This window comes from Marmota monax, unplaced genomic scaffold, assembly GCF_021218885.2.
Source record: "Marmota monax isolate L192 unplaced genomic scaffold, Marmota_monax_Labrador192_F-V1.1 WCK01_AAM20220418_F8-fsc00010, whole genome shotgun sequence".
In the NCBI taxonomy this organism is placed as follows: domain Eukaryota; kingdom Metazoa; phylum Chordata; class Mammalia; order Rodentia; family Sciuridae; genus Marmota; species Marmota monax.
Genome location: NW_026692321.1, coordinates 17314267 through 17338467, shown reverse-complemented (window position 1 = coordinate 17338467; position 24201 = coordinate 17314267). Strand labels below are relative to the sequence as shown.

The 24201-nt window shown below is 38.8% G+C and overlaps 3 protein-coding genes across 13 annotated transcripts in view; 2 read left to right on the top strand and 1 right to left on the bottom strand.

Moving 5' to 3' along the window:
• Positions 1 to 1225, top strand: part of Adcy3 (adenylate cyclase 3) — an 84132-nt gene extending 82907 nt beyond the window's left edge. For all 7 annotated transcript variants that reach the window (XM_046441375.2, XM_058578395.1, XM_058578394.1 and 4 more), the window contains one exon: positions 204 to 1225. In XM_046441375.2, coding sequence (XP_046297331.1) covers positions 204 to 386 — 183 coding nt within the window. In that variant the 3' untranslated portion in view covers positions 387 to 1225. The remainder of the gene's footprint in view (positions 1 to 203) is intronic.
• The window catches only part of Cenpo (centromere protein O), a 28929-nt gene extending 10160 nt beyond the window's left edge, over positions 1 to 18769 (bottom strand). Inside the window, exons 1-7 of one of the 5 annotated variants that reach the window (XM_046441382.2) lie at positions 18598 to 18769; positions 18329 to 18430; positions 15408 to 15589; positions 5782 to 5899; positions 4607 to 4866; positions 3279 to 3450; positions 1179 to 2555 (exon numbers count right to left, since the gene is read on the bottom strand). In XM_046441382.2, coding sequence (XP_046297338.1) covers positions 2422 to 2555; positions 3279 to 3450; positions 4607 to 4866; positions 5782 to 5899; positions 15408 to 15589; positions 18329 to 18374 — 912 coding nt within the window. In that variant the 5' untranslated portion in view covers positions 18375 to 18430; positions 18598 to 18769 and the 3' untranslated portion in view covers positions 1179 to 2421. Of the gene's footprint in view, positions 1 to 1178; positions 2556 to 3278; positions 3451 to 4606; positions 4867 to 5781; positions 5900 to 15407; positions 15590 to 18328; positions 18431 to 18528 lie in introns of those variants that run through there. The other 4 variants (XM_046441383.2, XM_058578396.1, XM_046441380.2 and 1 more) reach the window with 4 other exon arrangements.
• On the top strand, positions 18743 to 22700 carry Ptrhd1 (peptidyl-tRNA hydrolase domain containing 1). Its single transcript, XM_046441384.1, has 2 exons — positions 18743 to 19018; positions 22375 to 22700. Exons 1-2 carry the CDS (start codon positions 18767 to 18769, stop codon positions 22543 to 22545), a joined length of 423 nt encoding a protein of 140 aa, XP_046297340.1. The 5' UTR covers positions 18743 to 18766; the 3' UTR covers positions 22546 to 22700.
• Positions 22701 to 24201: the final 1501 nt, after the last annotated feature.

The following is a 24201-nucleotide window of genomic DNA, read 5'->3' as shown; positions in this document are numbered from 1 at the left end:
AGGGCTTTGGACCAGTTGCCCCGAGTTCCACGGGTCTCACCTGGAGCTCTCTGGGGTAAAACATTGATCACTGACTGGGACCTAATGGTCACATGAGTATAGATAGTACGTGTGGATCCATTTTCAGCCCAAGACTCTAAACCCAGCACAGTCTAGGCTCCCTCTCTAACCCCAAGCTCTCTTACTTTCTCCTTCATGTGCAGGTAGTAGAAGAAACACAGGTCATCCTCCGAGAGTACGGCTTCCGCTTTGTGAGACGAGGTCCCATCTTTGTGAAAGGGAAGGGCGAGCTTCTGACCTTTTTCTTGAAGGGGAAGGATAAGCCAGCTGCCTTCCCCAATGGCTCCTCTGTTACACTGCCCCACCAGGTAGTGGACAACTCCTGAATGGCCTCTGCTCCCATGACAGCCCACATGGAAAGGGAGAATTTCTTTCTTTTGGAATTGGAAGAAAGGCCTTGGGAAAGGGCAATGACCACGTCCTGATGTTCCTGAATTACTGAAGTGCACACTCCCATAGACTTTAAGTTTAAAATGTTAAGCCTTCACTTGTCTGTGGATATGTCAGCTCTGAGGGTGGCCATACTATTCTTCAGTGTGCCTGTAGCTTCCCCAGAGTAGGAGTCTTAGGCGTAATACTCGGAGAGTCCTTCCAGAGCCCTAGTTCCAACTCAGCCCTTCTTCCCCCAGAGAGGCCATGGCCACTGTGAGTAAGAATTCAGCAGAGGTGGAACGAAGCTGCCTTTGCCACTGGGCTGGGAGCACAGGTATAGGAGCTTTGCTAAAAAGAGTAGGGCTTGGCAGAGTTAAATACTGCTGGAGAATGCTCCACTTCTACTGGAACCTGACAACAGTGCTTTCATTGTGAAGAGAGCTCCCACGGAGACCTGACTTTCTTCATATGGTCCCAGTTAGGTTAAATGGCCCTTGTCCTGATGTTCCTGGTAATCTTGAAAGGTTCTTCTGGAACCCCCATCACCTTAGTTATGAGAGCAGAAAGTGCAATATTTCCTTTCACCTGGTGGGGGGAGGGGGGTTATTTCTGAAAGAAAAATATATAAACAGATCTTCTACATTTATATTTTTAATCTGTTAAAAAATACTTTCCAATATTGCCTTGCCTTTTGAGCTCTTGCTACAGTCGCCTTTGCTACTGCTTTAAAAGAGAATTTACAGGTATTGATAAAGAACAAGACTGTTTTATTAAAAGCTTTACTCAACTTGAATGGAATCATTGTGGACATTCTGTTAATGCACCCTGCTAAGTGCTTTGCCAGCCCAACCAAATGCTTAGAAGAGCTTGAACGGAAACATCTCTGTGGTTTTTTGTTTTGTTTTTAAATTTTTAGTTGTAGATGAACACAATACCTTTATTTATTTTTATATGGTGCTGAGGATTGAACGCAGTGCCTCACATGGGCTAGGCCAAGTGCTCTGCCGTGGAGGCACAACCCAAGCCCCTCTTTTATTCTTAAACACACAGAGGTGTCTCACGTTCATGAGGTTCTAAGAAGCGGCCATTTCAGAGTGAAGCCTGACTATAGCTCTGGGCCTCAGGAAGTAACACCTACTATCTATAACTGGGCAAAGGAGGGATAAGAATTGAGATGGGAGACCCTGATCAGCCAGACTCAGGTTTCCACAGCTATCGACTGGCCCTAAGCCAGGAAAAAGTTAAGTACCAGCACATCAGAGGCCCACGGTTACAGAGAGAAACAACACACTGAAAGGCCCTGAAGATGGAGAGTGAGACTGCACAGCTGGGGCCTGGAGTTTCTAGGAGGAGAAGGAAGACATGAAAAAGGAGGGTCCATTTCCATTTACAAGATTTCCAACAGTTTTTTTTTTTCCCCCACAGTGATTATGCATTCAGCTCTCTACTAAAATGCTTTAAGAAACAAAATATTAGACACGAAACCCCAATTATTTTATCTATAGTACTCTGGCACATCATATTCCTTATAAAACTGTGACCACTGTTCCAAATCAAAGATTGAACACACTTCCCTTCTTAACTATATGATGTATTCCATATCTAGAGTGTCCTAAGAACTTTATTTTCAAAGTCTTAGGAAAATGAGGGCAAAAATTACTTGAAGCTCCCACAAAAGATCGAAATGTTCCCTAGTCTTTCACAAAATATGTCCTATTACCCCACAAAAAGGTCTTGAGGCTAAAATATATGATTAAATCAATTAATACCTCAGAAGAAGAGATGATCCTGAGCAAAATGGGTGACTAATCATGGAGAATTGTCCAAGAATTCCAGTGCCTATGGGACTCAAACTTGTTCCTTGTCATTCTGATGAAGAAGCAGGTGCCTATTCTTAGAGTAAGGATGATCCCCCAGCAAAGTGTGAGAGCCTTTCAATTTTCAGTTCTAGGACTACACATCAAATGTGTTCCCAATGGAAACAATATTTTAGGTCAGACTCAAATCCAGCTTTTCTCCTCCTCTTGAAAATGAAGCAAACACTTGATGCAGGGGCTTCGTACAGAATAGAGTTTCATGAGATGCTCTCTGCTCTTCCCATGAAGTGGACAATGCTTCCACTCCTAAGAAAAGAGATTATATCAATCTCATCTAGTTGCAACTAGATCACAACCTGGATTACTACTATTCTGAACCTATGTACCTTTTTTGGGTTGGGAGCTGAGAGAGTCTGCCTCCTATTGAGCCAATGTAATTTTGAGACCAGAGATTTAAAACAGACTCTGCCCACAGAAATAAAACCTATGGTGTGAAACTCATGGCACTTTCAAACTCTCTGCTTCCTAAATACATTTTACACAATTTTTCATTATTGCCTATGTCACATTGTTATGGTACATTCAACTGGTATAAGCTCACCCACACACACAGTTTCTTATGGCCAGCGCTAAAAAAATTCTGATTTAAAGAATACTCTAGAGAGTCAAGTGTATACTGACTTGTCACACCTAATTGGCTTCACAGTAAAATGAGTCTTTTGGCTCCATTCACCATAGATGACCCTATGATTCAGTCTTTCTTCAAGGGGGTCTCCCATGAAAATAAGAACATGGGCTGCGTTGGGTGTGGCAAGGAGGAGGAAAACTAGTATAATTATATATGCCATTTTCAAAGCAGAAAGGAAAAAAATGATAAAAACAAAACATTCTTTGTATCTTACTGAGTAAATTTATAGTATGCAAACAGAAGAAAATGTCTCAAGGGGTCCACTTAATGTATTCTACCTGTATCAACTTGAACAAACCTCAGCATATTATATTTCTTCAGTGAGACATCTTTCCTCATACCTTGATATGTAACGGTGACATCAGTTGGAAGTGTTCTCGTGAGGTCCTTATATAGCAATCTGGCACAAAATGGGAAGGACTGATCCCCCAAATCCACTTTATAAGTAAATGACAGCAAGTTGCACAGGGAGTTTCTCTGCAAGGGCCCAGTCAGAAGGGCTGCGAAGTCACTCTAGTAAGGTGAGGAACAAAGCAAGTGTATGAGGATTGCTGCTCCACAGGCAGTTGTGATGCCTCAAAGGTATCTACCAAAAGAGGGCCCATTCATTAAATTTCAGAAAAATAAATGAACAGAACAGAAAAAAAAATAAATAAATAAATAAATTAAAAAAAAAAAAAAAAAAAAATAAATGAACAGAAAAATGCTTAAAAAAAAAAAAAAGACTAATGAAAGACATACATAAGATAAATAAGCCAAGTACAGTTACTCCCAGCTACTCAGCTACTCAGGAGGCTGAGGCAGAAATATCACTTAAGACCGACACAAGTTTGAGACCAGCCTAGGATGCCTGTCATTAAAAAAAAAAAAAATCACTGAGAGACTGTGGCACTTTCTAAGTAAATGACCATGGCTGTGGGTGAAGAGGAGATACCATTTCTGCCAAGAATTTCACTGACATTACTGTATTTGGTTAAGACATTTCATGTCTACATTCACATATCAAGTTAAGTTTAACTGACAAGTGAGAGTTTCAGACTCATTCCAAATGCATAGGTGGGGGAAATGCAAAGTTTAAAAGAGTCACCTATTCCCTATTTGCATCCATTTCCCATCTGTTTTTCACCTCAAACTTAGCTCAACTGCCATTCTTAGAAGATAGGCCAGAACTCAGGGGAAGACGGATCACATTCCTCTATGGTATTATGCATCTATATTCAAGGCTCAGTCAGGTACTCTGCAAATTCTGGCTGAATTAAAAGTACAGCAATCATTTCCACTATCTTGTGTTAAAAAGTTTGAGAACCACCACCAGAGTGCATCATCAACCAAGTTTTAAGAGAGTAAGAAAAAAGGGGTGAAAAATAGCTTGTACATTTTTTTTTTCTTAAAATTTTTTAGTTGTTGATGGAACTTTATTTTATTCATTTATTTATATGCAGTGCTGAGAATCGAATCCAGTGCCTCACGTATGCTAGGCAAGCACTCTGCCACTGAGCTACAGCCCCAGCCCTAGCTTGTATATTTTTAAGTATCAGAAAGGTAATGAACAAACTTCTGGCTCGGAGTTAAGAAATATTTAAAATACAAAACAGAACTTGTCCTTTTGTTTTCCTTTTCAATTTATCTCAGTCCATAAAATGAAGTATATAGGATCCTAGACAAATACCTGAAGTTGATCTGCCTGGTACTTCCTCCCAGAATAAGCGTTTAGGTATTCACACAGACTGAACAGAAACTGCTGAATATCAGTCTGTAAGTATTTTGCAGCAATTTTCTCTAAAGGAATGAATACTGGGATGGAATGATGATGGATTCGGAGTGGCTTCTGTATGACAAGGTCCACAAAATAGGAATCTAGTAGGTTCCCCTCAAAAGCAGTGCTGATACAGACACAGGCTCCACGGCTGGTCACTTTTCCACTGAGCCCTGAAGCAAATATAAAGCGATACCAATCAACAGATGCTGGCAAAGGTAGTACCTTATTCATATGAGCATACTGGTAGCTTGCATAAGCCTGGCATATGTGCCCAAATGCTTCTTGAATGTATAAATATCAGCAGCTCCTCCCCTTGATTCTGGCTCATATTAAGACTGAGTTGTAAAAATCATGGAAGAGTGGGAAGGAAAAGACACCCTAGCCAGGTGTGAGGGTGCATGCCTATAATCCCGGCAACTGGGGAGACTAAGGCAGGAGAATCCTGAATGTTCAAAGCCAGCCTGGGCAACTCAGTGCCCCAGGTTCAATCTCCATTACCACAAAAAAAAAAAAAAAAAAGAAAAAAGAAAAAAGACACACTAAATATCAAACTATTCAGGAAAATTTCTGGAAATTTTCTTTTTCTTTCTTTTTTTGATAATACTAGGGAAAAAACCCAGGACCTTGAACATGCTAGGCAAGAGCTGTCTCACTGAGCTATATACCCACGTTACCTTTTCTTTTTTACATGAGTGTCAAATAATTTGTGATAACCCCATTCTTCCCACAATCCTCTTGTATCATAAATGGGAGAATAAATCCCCATCTATGCTGAAACAGAGATATAAGGAATTCAAATTATCACGACCAACAGCACAAAGCAGGCCAACAGTAAAGAAAATTCAAGTATAGGGTCTGGCACATGATGACTTGCTAAAATGAATGGTCTCAATCTGTACAAAGAAACCAATCTTACAGGTAAACATGCCTGTTAAACAACACACCAGCTTTCTATGTGTGTGTATGATGCAAGAAGGGACTACAAAACAAATTCTCAGGAACTAGTCCAGGATTAAAACACATGTAGCACCCTAATTCACTAGAGACAGGGACCCAGGATGAGTTCAGCCCAGGAAATACTATACCTGTAAAATGATATGCTTGCAGAATGGCTTTCATGGTTTCCTGGTTTCTTTCCAAAACATCTTGCTCACTGATCTCTGCTGTTTGGTCAGGTTCTATGTTGGCAAAAGATGCTTTATCCTGCAAGATATGCAGCAAATCAAATTGGATAGTGAAGGGTATTACCACAAGGTCCCTGCCCTCACCTAACTGGATAAAAGCAAAATGCAGAGTACTTCCTATTATGTAAAGCATCAAGACTGTGGCCACTCAATTGGTGCTGTGAATTCACAGAAGTAGAATCTGTGGGTCATGGTGTCCTAGAAGAGTAGAAACTACTAGCTAAAGAATAGTTAGAGTTTGGGTGGAAATGAAGAAGACTGGGCGGGGGGGGGGGGGGCAGCAGGAAGGGTGTGAGGAACATCTAGGATGAGAACTGGGTGGGCAAAACAGATAGCTGTGAAGAGGCTAAGCCAGGAAAGCTGTTCTGAGGCTGCAAGATTTCAAATGCAGGATTTCAAGACTTGCACTTCTAGCCACAGCCCAGCAGAAGGTATAGGCTGAAATTCCCTCTGAGAACTATGCAAGCTGAATAAAATAGCAAATATAAATAAGCAAGCAAGGAAACTGAAAGATAGTCTGAAGGCATTAGGGAACAATCCAAACAGCCAGGATTGAGGAGTAAAGATAAATGCTATGAAGTTATCTGGCTCTCTCTGCAGCGTTTCCTTTCAGACAATTTGCTTATTTGTATCTCAAGGTACAAGGCCTGGACAGGAAGCTATAGGCTACATTTTACATTTCATGGCAGTTTCAGTATAGGGAGAACAAAGACTGGAAACCAGTGTCACCAAAGCAGCCTTTCTATGGGCCAAGAGTCCACAGAGAAGGGAGTCCTACATTCTGCATGCAATTTGCCCTCTTGGCACTTGCTAATTCCTGAACAGTGCACATGTGACTTGGAACTAAGAGACTACATGAAAAGAAGTTGCTAAGCAGAGATTTTTGACAGAACAGAGGTTGGAGTTTAAGGCCTGCCAAGGAAAAGGGGCTTTGGTAGACGTGTCCCCAAAACACTCTCAAACTTTCAATCGAGGGCCCTAGAAAAGGGCTACATCCTAAGAGGAAGGGCAAACGGAAACTAGACCTCAACTAGATCAAGGTGATCTATCCATAGGCTATCTGCCTGCCAGAAAAAAAGTCAATCAAAATATTGCCAGGGATACTGGAAAAAGAGAAACAGATGACTGAAAATCATGAGGAAAAAGAAGATAACAGAAACAGATTTAAGGGATGCTGCTATCTGAGTTACCAGGTACAGCCAGTAAAACATGTTAAAAGATGGAGAACACATATCAAAGAGCTGGAATCTCTAACTGTGTGTGTGTGTGTATATAAAATTTTAAAAATCTTACATATAAATCAGATGGTAATCTTAGAACAAAAAAATACAGTAACAGAAATAAGGAATTTAATAGAGGTAAAAGCCAACTAAATAGTAAGAAAAAGTGATAAAGGAAACGAAACAGATAAAAGTTTATAACCTGATTAAAACAAATATGAAAAAAAATGGATTAGAAAAATCAGTAAAGATATAAGTCACAGAAACAACAAAACCAACCAACCATACCATGGGAGTCCAAAAAGAAACAGAAGAAAGAATGAGATAAACACATTATTTGAAGAGATAGTAGCCAAAATTTCCAAAATGGATAAAAAATGTCAACTAATGATTTAAATTCTACAAACATTAAGCAGAATAAAGAAAACAATGTCTGACATGATATAAAACTGCTGAAAATCAAATAAAATCATAAAGTCTGAGGGGGGGGGGAAAGACACATATTAAAAAATAAGACTAATTGGACCTATAAACAATGATATATTTGAATTATGAATAAAAATAACTTCCAATCTATAACTCTATACTCTGCAAAAAAATGCTTAAAATTTTAAAATGCAATGAAATAAAGATGTTTTCAGACAAAAATAGAAAATGTACTGCCAGCAGATTTATACTAAAAACACCAAAAGGAGCTACTTGCATGAAAGAAAATAATCCCACATGGAACTATGAAAATGCAAGAAGTAACAGAGTACTGGAAGGGTTAGCTATGTGTATGACTCCAAAGGGATATGGACTATAGAAAACAAATTGCACAATGAAATCATAATAACATGATACACTGAGATGTGGGTGATTACATTAAAAATTCGTAGACTAAATACTCCACAAGACTGAGCCAGGTGTGGTAGTACATGCCTATAATCCCAACTACTTAGGAGATTGACCTGGGCAATTCAGTGAAATCCTGTCATAAAATAAATAAAAGAACTGAGGGTGTAGCTCAGAGGTAGAGTACACTAGGATTCAATCCCCAATACTGAAGAAAAAAAAGGACTAAGACAGGCTAAATTAAAACCATTTAACTATATGCTACTTATAAGAGGAATACTTTAAATATAAGGGTATTGAAAGACTGAGCAGGAAGAAATGTTTAAGATGCAAACCCTAACCAAAAAGTTGTTAGTCTGTGGGTGTGGTTCAGTGGTAAAGGGCTTGCCTAGCATAAGGCCCTGAGTTCTATCCTCAGCCCTGGAAAAAAAGAAAAAAGTTTTACTAACATTTTACAAAGATCTAAAGACAAGATCTTTCACAAAAAAAAAATGATAAGCAACATTTCATAATAAAAGGTTAACTCAACCAAGAAGATATAATAATCCTAAATTTGTACCTAATACAGAAAAAGATAAAGAAGATCCATAATAACAGGGGAAGATTTTAACAAATCTAATCTCAGTAACTGATAAAATAAGTAAATCAATAAGGATATAAGACATTTAATGTTCAACTTCTCTAGCAACTAGAGAAATGCAATTAAAACTACACTGAGATTTCATCACTCCAGTCAGAATGACAATTATCAAGAATACAAGTTAACTGGGCTGGGACTGTGGTTCGCAGTAGAGTGCTGGCCTAGCACGTATGAGGCCCTGGGTTTGATCCTCAGCACCATATAAAAATAAATAAATAATGGCAATGTGTCCAACTACCACTAAAAAATAAATATATTTTTAAAAAAAGAATACAAGTTAACAATAAAAGTTGGCGAGGACATGGGGGAAAAGGCACACCCATATATTGTTGGCGGGACTGCAAATTGGCCCAACCACTCTGGAAAGCAATATGGAGATTCCTCAGAAAACTTGGAATTGAACTACCATTGACCCAGTTATCCCCTTCTTCAGTATGTACCAGGGACTTAAAATTAGCATAGTACAGTGACACAGCCACATCAGTGTCCACAGCAACTCAATTCACAATAGTTAAGGTATGGAACCAACCTAGGTGCCTTTCAACAAATGAATGGATATAAAGAAAATGTGGGATATATACACAATGGAATATTACTCAGCTGTAAAAAAAGAATGACTTTATAACTTTTGCTAGTAAATGGATGGATCTGGAGACTATCATGCTAAGTGAAATAAGCCAATACTAAAATACCAAAGACAAAAAATTTTCTCTGATATGTGGATGCTTAGGCACAATAAGGGGGAGAGGGAACAAGAGAAGTTCATTGGAGGGGGGATGAGAATACGAAAGACAGTAGAATCAATCAGACATAACCTTCCTATGTTCATACATGAATATACCACAGTGAAACTCCACATCATGTACAACCATAAGAATGGAATCCTAAGTAGAATAAATTATACTCCATGCATGTACAATATGCACTCTACAATCATATATATCTAAAAAACCAAAAATAAATAAATAAATTTAAAAAGTAAAACAAATTTAAACATGATGAACACATTTGATACATATAGAATATAGTATAAAACAAATGCAAAATCCATATTCAATATACATGAAGTATTTATCAAAACTGATCATGTGATGGGTCATATTCTCTCACCATAATAGAATTAAGCTGTAAATTGGATCTAAAACAAATAACTAACAAATACCCAAAGTTCTGGAAATTAAGCAGTACACTTCTAAAACCCACAGGCCAAAGAAGATATCACAATGGACAATTAAATCTCTTAAGTTGAAATGATAATGAAAATAAGAAAACTTGTGGGATGAGTTAAGGCCGTGTTTAACAGGAAACTTATGACCTTAAATAGTATGAAAGAAGACAGTAAGTATGCTTCCAAGAAGCTAAAATAAAGTAACTTAAATCCAGAGCAAGTAGAGCGAAAATAGAGAAGAGAGAAAGATGACAAAGCAGAAAGTTGATTCCCGAAAAGGTACAAAAGTGATTAAACATAACAAAGCTAAGGGGGAAGAGAGTGAAATGAGCCCAAATTACTAATATCAGAACAAAAAATTAGACTGTTTTACTTGTTAAAAAAAAAAAAAAAGTTTCAGGGGCTGGAGTTGTGGCTCAGTGGTAGTGCACTTGCCTGGCATTGCATGAGGCCCTGGGTTCTATCCTCAGCATGGCATATAAATACATACATACATACATAAAATGAAAGATCCATTTACAACTAAAAAAAATATTTAAAAAAGTTTCAGACATATGAGAATAAAAATGAATGAAAAAATTCTTTGAAAAACACAACTTACCAAAAGTGACCTAAGAAGAAATAGGAAATAGATTATAAATTAATAGATTTACACTGATCAATTAAATTGAATCAGAAATTAAAAGTCTTACAGCTGGGGTTGTGGCTCAGTGGTAGTGTGCCTGCCTAGCATGTGCAAGGGCCTGGGTTCGATCCTCAGCACCACATAAAAGTAAATAAATAAATAAAATAAAGGAATTGTGTCCAACTACAATTAAAAAAGAAAAAGAAATTAAAAGGCTTCTCACAGAAAAGGCCCACCAGGGAATTTTTTTACAAAATTTTAAGGGAAAATAACACCAATTTTATATAAACTCTTTCAGAGAATAGAAAAAGAAGAAAAATGTCTCAACCTGCTCTTGTGACACCAGTCCCAGAAAAAATGGTGAAAAAAATAAGGGCAATCTCTCTCATGAATTTAGATGTAAAAGTCCTATTAGCAAATGGGACTTTTTTTAAATATATAACTTAGAATTATATAAAAATGATAATACATCAAACCAGTTAGGTTTATTCCAAGAAAGCACAGGTGATTCTCAAACATCAATTAGTGTATTTCACACATTAATAAAGGACAAAGCTGGGGTTGTGGCTCAGTGGCAGAGTGCTTGCCTAGCATGTGTGAGGCACTGGGTTCAATCCTCAGCAGCACCACATAAAAATAAATAAATAAACAGAAGTATCCTGTCCATCTACAACAAAAAGTATTTTTTTTTAAAAAAGGACAAAGTCATAGGACCACCTTAATATATACAGTAGAAAAAAGTCATGAAATTAAATACTTGACCATGGGATTAAAACAGCAAATTAGAAATACAGAATATTTCTTTAATTTGATAAAAGGTACAGATTTAAAGCAAAAAGACTGACCCCATGACTCTATTCAACATAGCAGAGATTGTAGCCAGTGGATTAGGCAAGAAAAACAAAAGTTCCAAGGATTAGAAAGGAAAAAATAAAACTAAGTGTTTGCATATGACATAATTCCAAATGTAGAAATTCTCCAAACTAGAAAGAAAAACTATTAGAATATGTGGATTTAGCAAAGTTGCCATATATAAGATCTGATGTATTTCTATATAATACAACTAGGAATAAAACTTCTAAAAGATAATACCATATATCAGGGTCATCAAAAGTGTATTTTATGGGTGAAACCCAGCCAGATGCTTGATTTATAAATAAAGTTTCACTGGCTAACACCACACCCATTTTTCATACTGTCTTTCATGCTACAACAGCAGAGCTAAACAACTGCCATAGAGATCATATGGCTCACAAAACCTAAAATACCTGGCCCTACACAGGAAAATTCTGCTGATCCCTGCAAATACATAAGGTTTAAAACCTCTACACATAAAACTATACATTAGTGAGAAAAGTCAACTAAAATTAAATGGAAAGATATACCATGTACACTGACTAGAAGATGAAGTACTGTAAAGAGGCAAGTTCTCCCCAAACTGACCTATAGATTTAGTATCATTACAATAAAAATGAAGAGGTTCATTTTTGAAAGTGACAATCGATTCTCAAATTTATGGAGAATCCCAGGAGTCAAGAAGAGAAAAGATAATTCTCAAGAGAACATGTACTATGGGTATCAACACTTATAGCAAATAAACCTCTGGCTGTGGCAAAGATGAACAAATAGAATATAACAGGCCATGAGAAGTCTTTTTATTTTTCTTTTCTTTCTTTCTTTTTTTTTTTTTTTGCATTACTGCCAGGTTTCTGTTCGAGACTAAAAGGCTCAGGGGTTGCTCCAGTTAAATTGGGCTAATTGGGCTGTGCAAAATAACCACACAAGAGACACAAATACCTTTTTCTTTGGGGTCGCTGTGATGGCTCCTCTGACCTTAAGGGTCTGCAAGAAGAGAGAGTGAGAGCACGCGCTGACCCTTTTTATTGAGGAGAAGCTATTCAAATGAGGCAAGGGGTCAGGTTTCAGGGGGCTGAATCTATCTTCATGATGTCCACTGTCAGCAGGTTGACTGACACCTGGGTAGGCCATACCCAAGGGCACAGTAAGAGAAGGGGACACACACAAGGCATTTCCATGGAAGATTCTATCCTAAACAGGGCAGGGGTTATATTACAAAGGAACAGGTGAGAATAGCTTCACCCATGGGCTGTAGCAAGACACACCCATGCACAACAGACACCAACTCTCAAACCCAAGAAGGGTGGGGAAAGCTCTGCCACATTTCTGTGACTGAGTGCCTCAGCACCCAGCTGAGGAGTGTGACCCAGTCACGTGCAAGGTTGGTCTCCCACACATTACAATTCTTATTACATGTATACAGCACAATTTTTCATATCTCTGGTTGTATATAAAGTATGTTGACACCAATTTGTGTCTTCATCTTATGTACATTGGATAATGATGTCTATCACATTCCACCATCCTTGCTAATCCCCTACCTCCTCCCTTTTCCTCCCACCCCTCTGCCCTATTTAGAGTTCATCTATTCCTATCATGCTCCCCAACTTCCCTACCCTACTGTAAGAGAAGTTTTTTCAAGAAGTGTTGGATGAACTGCATATCCATATTGGGGGGGGGGGGGAGACAAGAAAAGCAGCAGGACTTCTACCACACAATGCACACAGAAATTTACTCTAAGTAGACTGTAATTCTAAAGCAAAAGAGGATACAATAAAGCTTAAAATAAAGAATATAGGGCTGGGGATGTGGCTCAAGCAGTAGCGCGCTCGCCTGGCATGCGTGCGGCCCGGGTTCGATCCTCAGCACCACATACAAAGATGTTGTATCCGCCGAAAACTAAAAAAAAAAAAATTAAAAAAAAATTCTCTCTCTCTCTCTCTTAAAAATAAAGAATATAACACAGAATATCATCTTGATCATAAGCTAGAAAAAAATTAAACAGTACACAAAGAGCACAAAACATAATTCCTGAACTGAATTTCATTAAACAGAGAATGTATTTTCATCACGAGACACCATGACAGAGTAAAAAGGCAAGCCACAGTGCAAGGGAAAATTCTAACATATATACTCAAAGAAGAACTCATATCCAAAATATGTAAAGACTTCTATATTTAATAACAACAAATAAAAATGTACTTAAGCCTGAAAAAGCACACTTCACAATGGAAGATTTTTAGTGTTTAATTGTACCTTAGTATCCAAAGGGGACTGGTTCTAAGACCCCCTTTGGATACCCAAATCTACGGATGCTTAAGTCCCTTACATAAAATGTCATAGTATATGCATATAATGTACAAACTTCCTGCCATGCTTTAAATCACCTCTAGATTACTTATAATACTTAATATGAAAAATATGCAACATTATATAACAGTTATTATACTGTATCATTTAGAGAATACCATAATGGCAAGAAAAGTCTGACTGGGCACAGTGGCATATGCTGTAATCCCAGTGACTTGGAAGGCTGAAGCAGGCAGTTCACAGTTTGAGGCCACCCTCAACAACTCAGTAACTTAGAGAGATCCCGCCACAAAATAAAAAATAAAAATGGCTGGGAACATAGCTCAGTGGTAAAATACCCCTGGGTTCAATCCCTACCACCCTCCACCAAAAAAAAAAAAAAAAAATGTGTGGACATGTTCAGTACGGATGCAATTTTTTTTCTTGAACATTTCTGATCCATCATGGCTGGGTGAATCCACAAATGTGGAACACATGGATACAGAGGACTCTCTATATATAAAATCATAAGTGATCAGGCAAATACAAATTAAATCCACAATGAGATACTCCCACCAGAATGACAGATTTTAAAACTGATAAAACCTATGGTAAAGATACAAAGCAACAGAAATCTTATAACATACTCGGAAATGTGAAACTGGCACAGCGTTTTCAAATACTGGCAGAATACATGCCCTATGTCTCAGCAATTCTACGAGGTGTCACCTAACAGAAAAGTGTGTATTTTTATACTAAAGGAAAGGAGTAAGAATGTTCATGGCAACAATATTCATTATCATCCCCAAATGAAGCAACCCAAATGACCCATTCGGTATCAACAGAATAGGTGAACTGTCCTATATTCATAAAACAGGATTATTATATGGCAATAAAAAGAATTACCACTCATGCAAATAGATGAATCTCACAGACACAACATTTAGTAAAAGAAGTCAGACACAAAAGAGTTGATACTTTTTATAGTTCAAAAACAGGTAAAACCGGATATCGGTGACAGGAATCAGAATAGTGGTTACTTCAAAGAAATGATTAGGAAGAGGCAAAAGGGAGAATTCTGGGGTACTGACAAAATTCTACACTTTTGAGCTGTGTGGTAGATAACTGGTTGTGTTCACTCTGTAAAATATTCATCCTATTTGTGCACTTTGTATAGTTTATTTTAATAAAAAAACAAAGGAGAGAAGGGAGTTAAGAAGAAAAATGCAAAGGGAGTTAAGGAAAGGGGAGGGGAGAGAGGGAAAGAGAAATGGCAAGAAAAAGATGAAAGCCATGTCATCCCAGAGGCATACTGATGGTACCTGGGCAAGGAACAGTTTGGTGTTTTGTGACATATACAGGATTAGAAAAGTAGAAGTCCTAGAAGAGACCCCAGCTAGCAGATACTACAGTAATCCTAGTGTCCAATTCTAGATAAAATTTTACTACATATATGGAAAATACTTGAGCTATGGCAATGAAGGGAGTAAATATAAAGACACATAAAGGAAAAATTGACAGGTCTTGCCGACTGGACCTTGGCTACAGAATAAATTGACAAGAAGGGAGAGTTGATGTTTCCTGTGAGATTTTGAGTGTGAGTGACAGAAAGATGGCACTACTGTCAGAAATACAAATGACTCAAGTCTGCTGAGATTGGGGTAAGAGGCTTAGATGTCTGTAAGGATGGGGGAATGTTATAAAGAATGTGCTGGGCCCATCATAATTACCTGACAACTGTAGTTGATAATCAGCTGTAACTAAAGATCTGACCATTTGAAGCATTAAAGACTGAAAACAATATGGTAAGATCACAATAAAACATATTATACAAATTTGTCAATACTTGGATTACTACTATTCTTTATACCCTAAAAAGTCTGCCAACATTACCCTTCGACTCACTCTGGCTTGTCGTTGCTTCACTTCAGCCCTTAGTTTATCTCGAATGTGCCTCAGTTGGTGAATCTTGGTTTCAAGAGCACTTTCCTCTGGTTGAGCTCTCTGCAGTTCTTCAGATTCTTTATGGGATTTGTTCGCCTGAGCCTCTAATCTTTCCAAGTGGGCTAAAACGCCTAAGGAAAGTAAAAAGGGAATTTCACAAGAAGACAAGGTTTTCTATTTCCACCAACAGCAAGCACTTCAAGAAGGAACAGAGGGTGTCTCTTTTTTCCAGAACTTTGTGGCCAGCTGAATTGTTAGAGGATCTGACAACTAAAATCAAAGATCAACCTTTTGGGTTAGACACTGATATAAAAATAGTTCCTTACCAGGTCACTATTCAAAGAGAACAAGAGAGAGAATCTGATTTATCTATTTCATGTTTTCTAGCCAGCAGTATGTTATCTAGGCCTACATAATATCACAAAAGCACATCTCTTTGTGGAAAAGGATGCTTCAACAGTTTTACCAGTCTAGATGAAATCTCCCTTACACAAAGTCTATACTTTTTAACTACCATACTTCATTTTAATTAGGTTTCTGAAGTAGATCCAACATCTGTGTTGTAGGGTTCATAAGCATATACACACATGAGAATCGTTGAGGGAGAAAGTCCAAAAACTTATCTCATTCATCTATCCAATAAAGACTAGACATCTTCCTAGGCTTCATGGTACATGCCTATAATTCCACTACTTGGAAGGGTGAGGTAGGAGGATCGCAAGTTCAAGGCTAACCTCAGCAATTTATCAAGACTCGGTCTCAAAATAAAAAGGTGTGGGGATGTAGCTCAATGGTAGAGCACTTGCCTGGCATCTCAAGGACCTGAATTTGGTCCCCAAAACCAAAAAAAAAAAAACCCCAAAAAACAACTAGACATATAGACTCCCTGATTCCCTTATGGTTGGTATATATCCCACTGAAAAGAAAAACTAGCATGAGATACAAATAAAAATACAATACACAGAATAGCCATATTTCATTTGTATTTCTTACCATTACTTATTGACTCCTATCTCCTCTTGTTTTCTCAGGAGCCTCAAATTATATTATCCCTTTTCTCTGCTGTATCTATTTCCTCTCAATTGACTCCTTCCACAGATCTCATTCCATTAGCAAAAAGGTGGTAAAATTACCAAGCAGAGGGCCCAAACCAGTATGGGTAACAGCTAAATGTTTAAATATTATTTGGGAAAGACAATAAAAAAATTATAGAATTACCCTTTGACTGGTCTAGGTGATGATCCAAAACTTCCATATCATCACTTATTATTTTTTTTATTTATATATGATTGCGGAATGCATTACAATTCTTATTACACATATGGAGCACAATTTTTCATATCTCTGGTTGTATACAAAGTATATTCACACCAATTCATGTCTTCATACATGTACTTTGGATAATAATGATCATCACATTCTAACTCCATACCCCCTCCCTTCCCCTCCAACCCCTCTGCCCTATCTAGAGTTCCTCTATTCCTCCCATAATCCCTCTCCCTAAATCACTATGATTCAGCCTCCTTATATCAAAGAAAACATTTGGCATTTGGTTATTTGGGATTGGCTAACTTCACTTAGCATTATCTTCTCTAACTCCATCCATTTACCTGCAGATGGCATGGTTTTATTCTCTTTTATTGCTGAGTAATATTCCATTGTGTATACATGCCAGTTTATCAACACTTATTTTGAGGTTTTTTCTTTTTTTCTGTTTTAATATTTATTGTTTTTAGTTCTCGGCAGACACAACATCTTTGTTTGTATGTGGTGCTGAGGATCGAACCCGGGCCGCACGCATGCCAGGCGAGCGCACTACCACTTGAGCCATATCCCCAGCCCTCAACACTTATTTTGAAAGAAACAAAATTAGGCCTAGACTAGAGACTTCTAATTGTAGCATGTGTCACCAAACTTATTTTTAGTTTTGAAGTAACAATTAATCTTAACCCAAAGACTATTTATTATCTAAAGTCTCAGCATAAGCTTTCTGAGTATGGCTTTCAGTCATCTATGATAGTAAGGACTCAGAGGAAAACAAGGATACTAAAATCACCTGACTTTCTCAGAAACTGCATACTCCTTAAGAGTCAAGACACACTTGAAGCTCTAAAAAATAGCACAGAACTAGAAAAGCACAATAACAAGAATTGCTCACAAATACTACTGGGTATTAAAGAGGACAGTTAAAGCAACCTCACTTCTGGACAGAAACAGAGAGGCAAATTTCAGTATCCAAAAGACTAAGCACTCATGTATTAAAGTTCATTGTTTCATAATGGCAATCAACTCCAAAATAAAGTATTTGTTGAACATTGCTTACATATTAAGACATCTGTGCTAGATGCTTTACTTATACAGCATGTAAAAAAGTATGTATATAACATCCACAACCAACACAACAATGCTACTATTCATCTCCATGTTCCAGATGAAGAAATTGAGGAAGAAAACTATACAGTAACTCACTCGAGGCCGCAAACTCTATAAAAGCAGAACCAGACATAAAATACAGGTCTAAGCAATATCCATTCACAGCCCCACACTGATTTCCCCTCAGAAGTAATGCATTAAAAACAAAACAAAACCAATCTGGAAAGAGATCTCACTGGCTACAGCTGCGACTCTGTATGTAAACACTGGTATATCATCAACGCAACCTATCAGTTTCAGAAGGAGGCGCCTAGAAACACCAAGTAATTCTTTTTCCTGTTCTTGGCTGCTGTTCTTTGGAATCTTCGACGTTAGCTGCTTTCACCATTCTAACCCTAAGCAGGACTGCACACACCAGTTATAGGAAGGAAAAGGCTTTCAGCGTGCGGGTTACCTGAGGCAGCACCACTAAGGGGACAAAAGCGAATTTTAAATACCTCCTGTGGACACACCGTCTTGACATAAAGTGTGTGCGCGCTCCATCTCCTCCTCAAATTCCTGTTTTCCTATGAAGTTTTCCAGTGAAGTCTAATGAAGTCCTTAATGATAGAAGAAAAACAGCAACAAGTCAGACCCATGCCCGTTTGGACTCGCCCTCTGGGCTCCGAGAAAACCCACTAGTCCCCGAGGGACTCACCTCTCCGCCCCCAGGGCGCGGCCCCTCAGGCCCAGCCCGGGAGCTTTTTAAAGTCCACACCCTAGTTACCTGCCAGGGGCTCCACAGGCCTTCCATTCACCTTCCTCTCTTCCTCACCAAAGTCTGGGAAAAGAATTCCCGCCGTCCCGCCTTCAAACACCAGCGTCAGTCCCAGCGTGCTTTGCGCTCCTTCCGTACAAAAACATGGCAGCGCTCAGGGCCCCTCCCCGATCCCAGGATGCACCGGGGAACAGGCCTGGCCGCTCAGGTTGTTAGGAAGATGGCGTCCTCTGGGGCGGAGCCGCAGATCCTGGTACAATACTTGGTGCTTCGAAAAGATCTATCGCAGGCTCCGTTCTCCTGGCCAGCGGGCGCACTGGTAGCGCAGGCTTGTCATGCAGCTACCGCAGCATTACACCTTCACCGCGACCACCCGCACACCACGGCTTACCTTCGCGAGCTGGGGCGCATGCGTAAAGTGGTTCTCGAGGTGAGGCACCCAGGCCAAGGGAGGGACTTTGAGGACGCCGAGACCGGAAGTGGGTGTGGTCTTGAGGCCTAACTCTGTGGGGTAGGTGTGGTCTGAGTGCGGAGGAATTTCTAACTTTTAGACTTTGGAAAAGGTTTTGGGACTTGGGTTGTTACACGAGGAGCTCTCCCTTGCACCTTCACATCCTCTGGTTTGTGAAGAGTGGACATCTCGCTCGTTAGTAAGAACGGCTCCGCACCCTTCTGGTCTCACCGGAAACTGGTGGGGCCTGCGGAAACGCCTCCAAGGGAGAATGGCGGAGCGAGTCCTTCCCTGCCTACTTGTGCATTCGCCTTTCTGCGTCCGCACTGGCCAGCCTTGTATAGCTGTCCTCAGATGTAATGCCGCCTAGGTAACCAACTCAGAAGGGATGTGGACACAAAATTTCCTTTTCGCTTTGGATACAGAAGTAAAGTGAAGTATGCATTTACCTAGGTGTGACACCACACTATTTGTAAATAGATGTTTGAATAGCATCAGTTGAACCTAGCATCGGAAATACCAGACACCGGGGGTGTAAATCCGCACACCTTGAAAAACAGCGGTAAGGTCTAGATAGCCAAACAGATCTTAGTTACCCTTTGACTCGCAGTTCTGCTGGAAGCCCTGTATCTCTTTAAAAAACAAAACAAAACAAAACAAAAAAAACAACAACAACAAAAAAAAAACAGGTGCAACCAAATAGCTTTGAGCAGAATTTTTTTTTTTTTTTTAGGATTATACATTCCCTGATTTATTCAATAGTTTTTAGTACCTTATTGTAGGCTAATTAAGATGATGACAGAGATGTAAACAGGAATACATGAAGCGTTTTCCTTGTCTTCTAGAAGTCATTCTGTGGTCTTCAAGTCACTTTCTCTTCCCCCAAACCAGTGTTACCCAGAATTTTCACTCTCAGTTAATGACCACTTCATCTATCTTTTAAGTATTCAGGTTCAAAACCTTGAAATTATCAATGTTGACACATTTTTCTCCCATACCTCATTTCCGACTACTCAGAAATCATGTTGCTTCTAATTTCAGATTATAATAGAATCTGACAAATTTCTTAAAATTTCTGCTATAGTTTGAGCTTCCTTAAATGTCCCCTAACGGCCTCTGAATTAAAGGTTTGGTCCTGTTTTGTGTACTGGGAGGTAGTAGAAACTTTAAGGGATAGGACCTCATGGGAGCCTTTAGGTCATGGGGATGTGTCCTTAAAGGGGATACTGAGACCCGGACACCTCCTCTTCCTAATTTTTACTTCATGAGGTGAGCAGCTTTCCCTGCTACATTCTCCTCACCATAAGCCCAAAAGCAATAGGGTAAATTGGCCATAGACTGAAACTTCCAAAACTATAAGCCAAAGTTAATCTTTCCTCTTTTTAAGGTGATTATCTCAGATATTTTGTGACAGTATAATCTTCTCTAACACTCTAGTCCACAATTCCTTCATTTTCTCCCTTTGCTATCAATGCAGTCTCCTTTCTGGCCCTTTTAACTTCATTTGTGTCTCTTTATACATAATTTTCAACGTGGCATATTTCAGCTTTGTGGCTTTTGTATTTGTTCTTCTCTTGGTCCAGAATGTTATTCCCCTAGATATTCTTATAGCTTTGAGCAGAGATTTTCAAAGGAGCACTTTGTACTGGTGAAAAATGTAGAAATAATAAATTTCTAGTGCTAGACTTGGTTAATTTGTGCCCTTATAAAGTATTATTATATAAACAGCTGAAATCATGTTTGAAGTGTATTTAATGGCATATGAATGCAATTGATATGAAGCTAGTTGAGTTATATACACAGAATGATTTTAATTTTGAAAGGAAGTACATCTAAATATTCACTAGATGGTGGGATTTTGGTTATTTCCTTATATTTCTCTATATTTTTAAATTTTCTACATCAATATCTTGTAGTGAGAAAAAAAGTGCTTAAAAAAAAAAAGAACAGAACAGAACCCTGGAGTGGAGGGGTGGGATAGTTTCCTTCATGGATGGCTGACAAAGACAGTATCTTTCAAGAAAAAAAAAGAGAGAGAGAGAGAGATAGGCTGTTAGGTAGTGAAGCAGCAAGCAGTAGTCTTTACGAAAATGTCTTGGAACTCTGAGTACTCAGAAAAAAAGCAGACATTCTTTTCGTTTAGATTCTTTTTTATACAAAAACGGCTTCCAGAAATCTGGTTCAAGACTCCCATTCCTCAGACAAGACATCTGAAGCCCAAAGGAAACTAATAGACATCTATTTGATGATTCCAAAGTTGTTAGCCATGAATAAAGAAATGGACTTAGGAGTCATTTCTGATTAAATTGTAGTGCTCCAGTCGCTTTAAGGACCAATGAAATATAAGCCAGTGTCAAGATTAAGTATATCTATTGGTGTTTATTATGTACCAGTTACAGGTCTAAGCCTAATTTCACTGAATTCTCATTATCGCTAGGAAGCATTATCATCTCTTTTTCACAAAGGAGAAACAGAGGCCCTGCTGAGTCACATAACTTATTCAAGTTCACACAAGCAATAGTTGGTAAAGCAAGAGTTTGAAGTCCAGCAGTCTGATTCCAGAGACTTACCTATTATACTATGCTGCTGCCCAGAGCCACAAGGTGGGGAGGGGGAGGTGGCATTAGTGCCTCTAGCATGGCTTTACCTGAAGGCCTTAGCCAGATGAGTGACAATCCTAGCATTCACTAACTTGATAAAAGAAGCCTCCAGTTATCTTAGTGACGTCTGCCTTCATAGGCAAAAAATGTGTCTTATGCATAATTATACACTAATTTTCTGAGTTATAGTTTTAATACTTCCTGCAATGGGATTTTTGAAGTGGGTGATAGGGATGACCCAGAAATAATTTTAGAAAGGTGTTAGGGAATAGTTTATTTTCCCTTTCATTAAAAAAAAAAAAAAAGTGGGAGCTGTCCCAGCAGAAGGAAAATTTCTAGGCTTTGGGCCTAGTGGGATTGGAGAAGGAAGGTGTATGTAATTTTAGAAATCCTTCCAGTAATTAGCTCTTAAAGTCCTAGCTGGCCAAAGAATTAGGGATGGCTGTTGTGAATACCAATTGTAGGGGAGCTAGAAAATGTATGGGGCATACTTAAAACATCTCAAGAGGAAAGAGAAAAATCTCTATTTTGTTTATAGGACTATTAGGTTTCTCCCTGCCTCTCACCTCCCCAGCCACTTATCTAAGTCCTGCAGAGAGTGAATGGCAATCCAGAGAATGAAACTCTTGCTCCAGTTTTAGTTAAGAGAAATACACACACACCCTCGTATTTGTGGGCTTTTGACATTTTCTAAATGAGCTGCTCAATCTGTGCTATGTGTTCTATTCCTTGTAGGCTCCAGATGAGACCACCCTAAAGGAGCTGGCTGAGACCCTGCAACAGAAGAACATTGACCACATGCTGTGGCTTGAGCAGCCAGAGAATATTGCCACTTGCATTGCACTCCGACCATACCCCAAAGAAGAAGTGAACCAGTATTTGAAAAAGTTCCGATTGTTCAAATGACTGCTGCTTTGATATGGTTGAATATCAACTGGGCCAGAAATAGAATTCCATTCATCCCTGAGCATCATGTACTCCTTTTACTCTCAGCTTACTCTTCAGTTGTGGTTTCTTGAGAATCCCACACATGTTCGAATTAAAGTTGTCATTAATAAGTACTTCCTCCTATTATTAGCAAATAAGGAAAGTAATAATAATGAACAGCAATATTACCTATGGGCCATTGTCCAAATAGATTTAGTAGGGGATTAAATCCAATGGCACTCTTAACACTGAGCTTTTTAAATTTTGAGACAGTGTCTCACTAAATTTCCCAGGCTGATCTCCAACTTGCAATCCTCTTGCCTCAGCTTCCAAGTAGCTGGGATTACTGTTGTGTACTCCTGCATCTGTCTTTGAGTTCTTCTAATTACCCAGATTTAAAACTTTGCCTTTGAATTCTTTATTTCTTATTCCTATCTATATTTATATTTTTAAGACAACATCAACTTTAAGAAGAGGCATTGTTTTATGTATTGTTAAGAAATGCTACCAATGGGGCACAGTGGTACATGCTTGTAATCCCAGCAGTTTGGGAGGTTGAAGCAGGTTGTAAGTTCTAGGCCAACCTCAGGAACTTAACAAGACCTTGTCTCAAAATTTATGAGATTTTAAAAAAGCTGGGGATGTAGCTCAGTAGTAGAGCATCCCTGGTTTCAATCCCCAGGACCCCCTACCCACCCAAAAAACAAGACATGCAAATGACTTGTAAGATGTATTTCAATATCAAAAAAGTTTAAATACACACACACACACACACATTTATTACATTTGATGAAATTTGTCATGTACTATAGCTATTTTCTTATAATTCATGTGTTGCTACCACTCTGTATTAGGCTGTTTTGCTTATCAGAGTGGCCCACTTATCTGACTACCTCCAGTGTATCTTGGTATCTGTTCAATAGAGGCTACTGCGTGGCCATGGAATAATGCTGGAACTCCTTAGTTTAGCCTTCAGCTCTCCCCATTTATATTCCCCACCTTCTTTTTAGTTGAATATTCTCTTCCCTTATCCATACTCTGTGTTTCAACAGTTACTCTAGTTGCTCTTCTCCAGTCTCTAGTCTGGGAATAGAATGTGACTTTTCTTCCCCTCCCTTTTCCACTTCTGGATTTCACTTAAATTATTTGCAGCTCAAGTGCTATCACCTTCCTGAAGTCCTATTCAGCCAAAAGTGATTGTTCTTTTCCCTATACACCTATAACACTGTACAATGTTTAAAATATTGATATAAACATTTGGACACATCTACAGAAATCGCTTGAACATCATGAAGCAAAGTTCATAGGGTAATGTATTCAACAGAAACGCTGAATATCTGGTGTGGCAGCTATACTAAGAGCTGAAAATATTAAATGAGTGTTTGAACCAGTTCCCCCTGAGATTGTTAACTTATAAAGATAAAAGGCTTATTTCGGCTTACAGGTTTGAAAGTTCTAGTCCAAGACTGGCTGATTTACTGCTTTGAAATTCTGGTGGGGGTACTAGATGCAAAGGTGGGGAACAAGTGGTGAAGCAAACTGGTTGCCTCATGTCAGGAAGCAAGAGAATGAGAAGGAGGCTGGGGTCCCACGCTTCCCCTTTAAGGGCACACCCCAAATGACTTAAAGACCTCC

Excerpts from the sequence above, each read along its gene's own strand:
- Ptrhd1 (XM_046441384.1), top strand. The coding sequence starts at position 18,767 with ATGCACCGGGGAACAGGCCTGGCCGCTCAGGTTGTTAGGAAGATGGCG. Across the intron at positions 19,019-22,374 it reads TGCGTAAAGTGGTTCTCGAG|GCTCCAGATGAGACCACCCT; the intron begins GTGAGGCACCCA and ends TATTCCTTGTAG.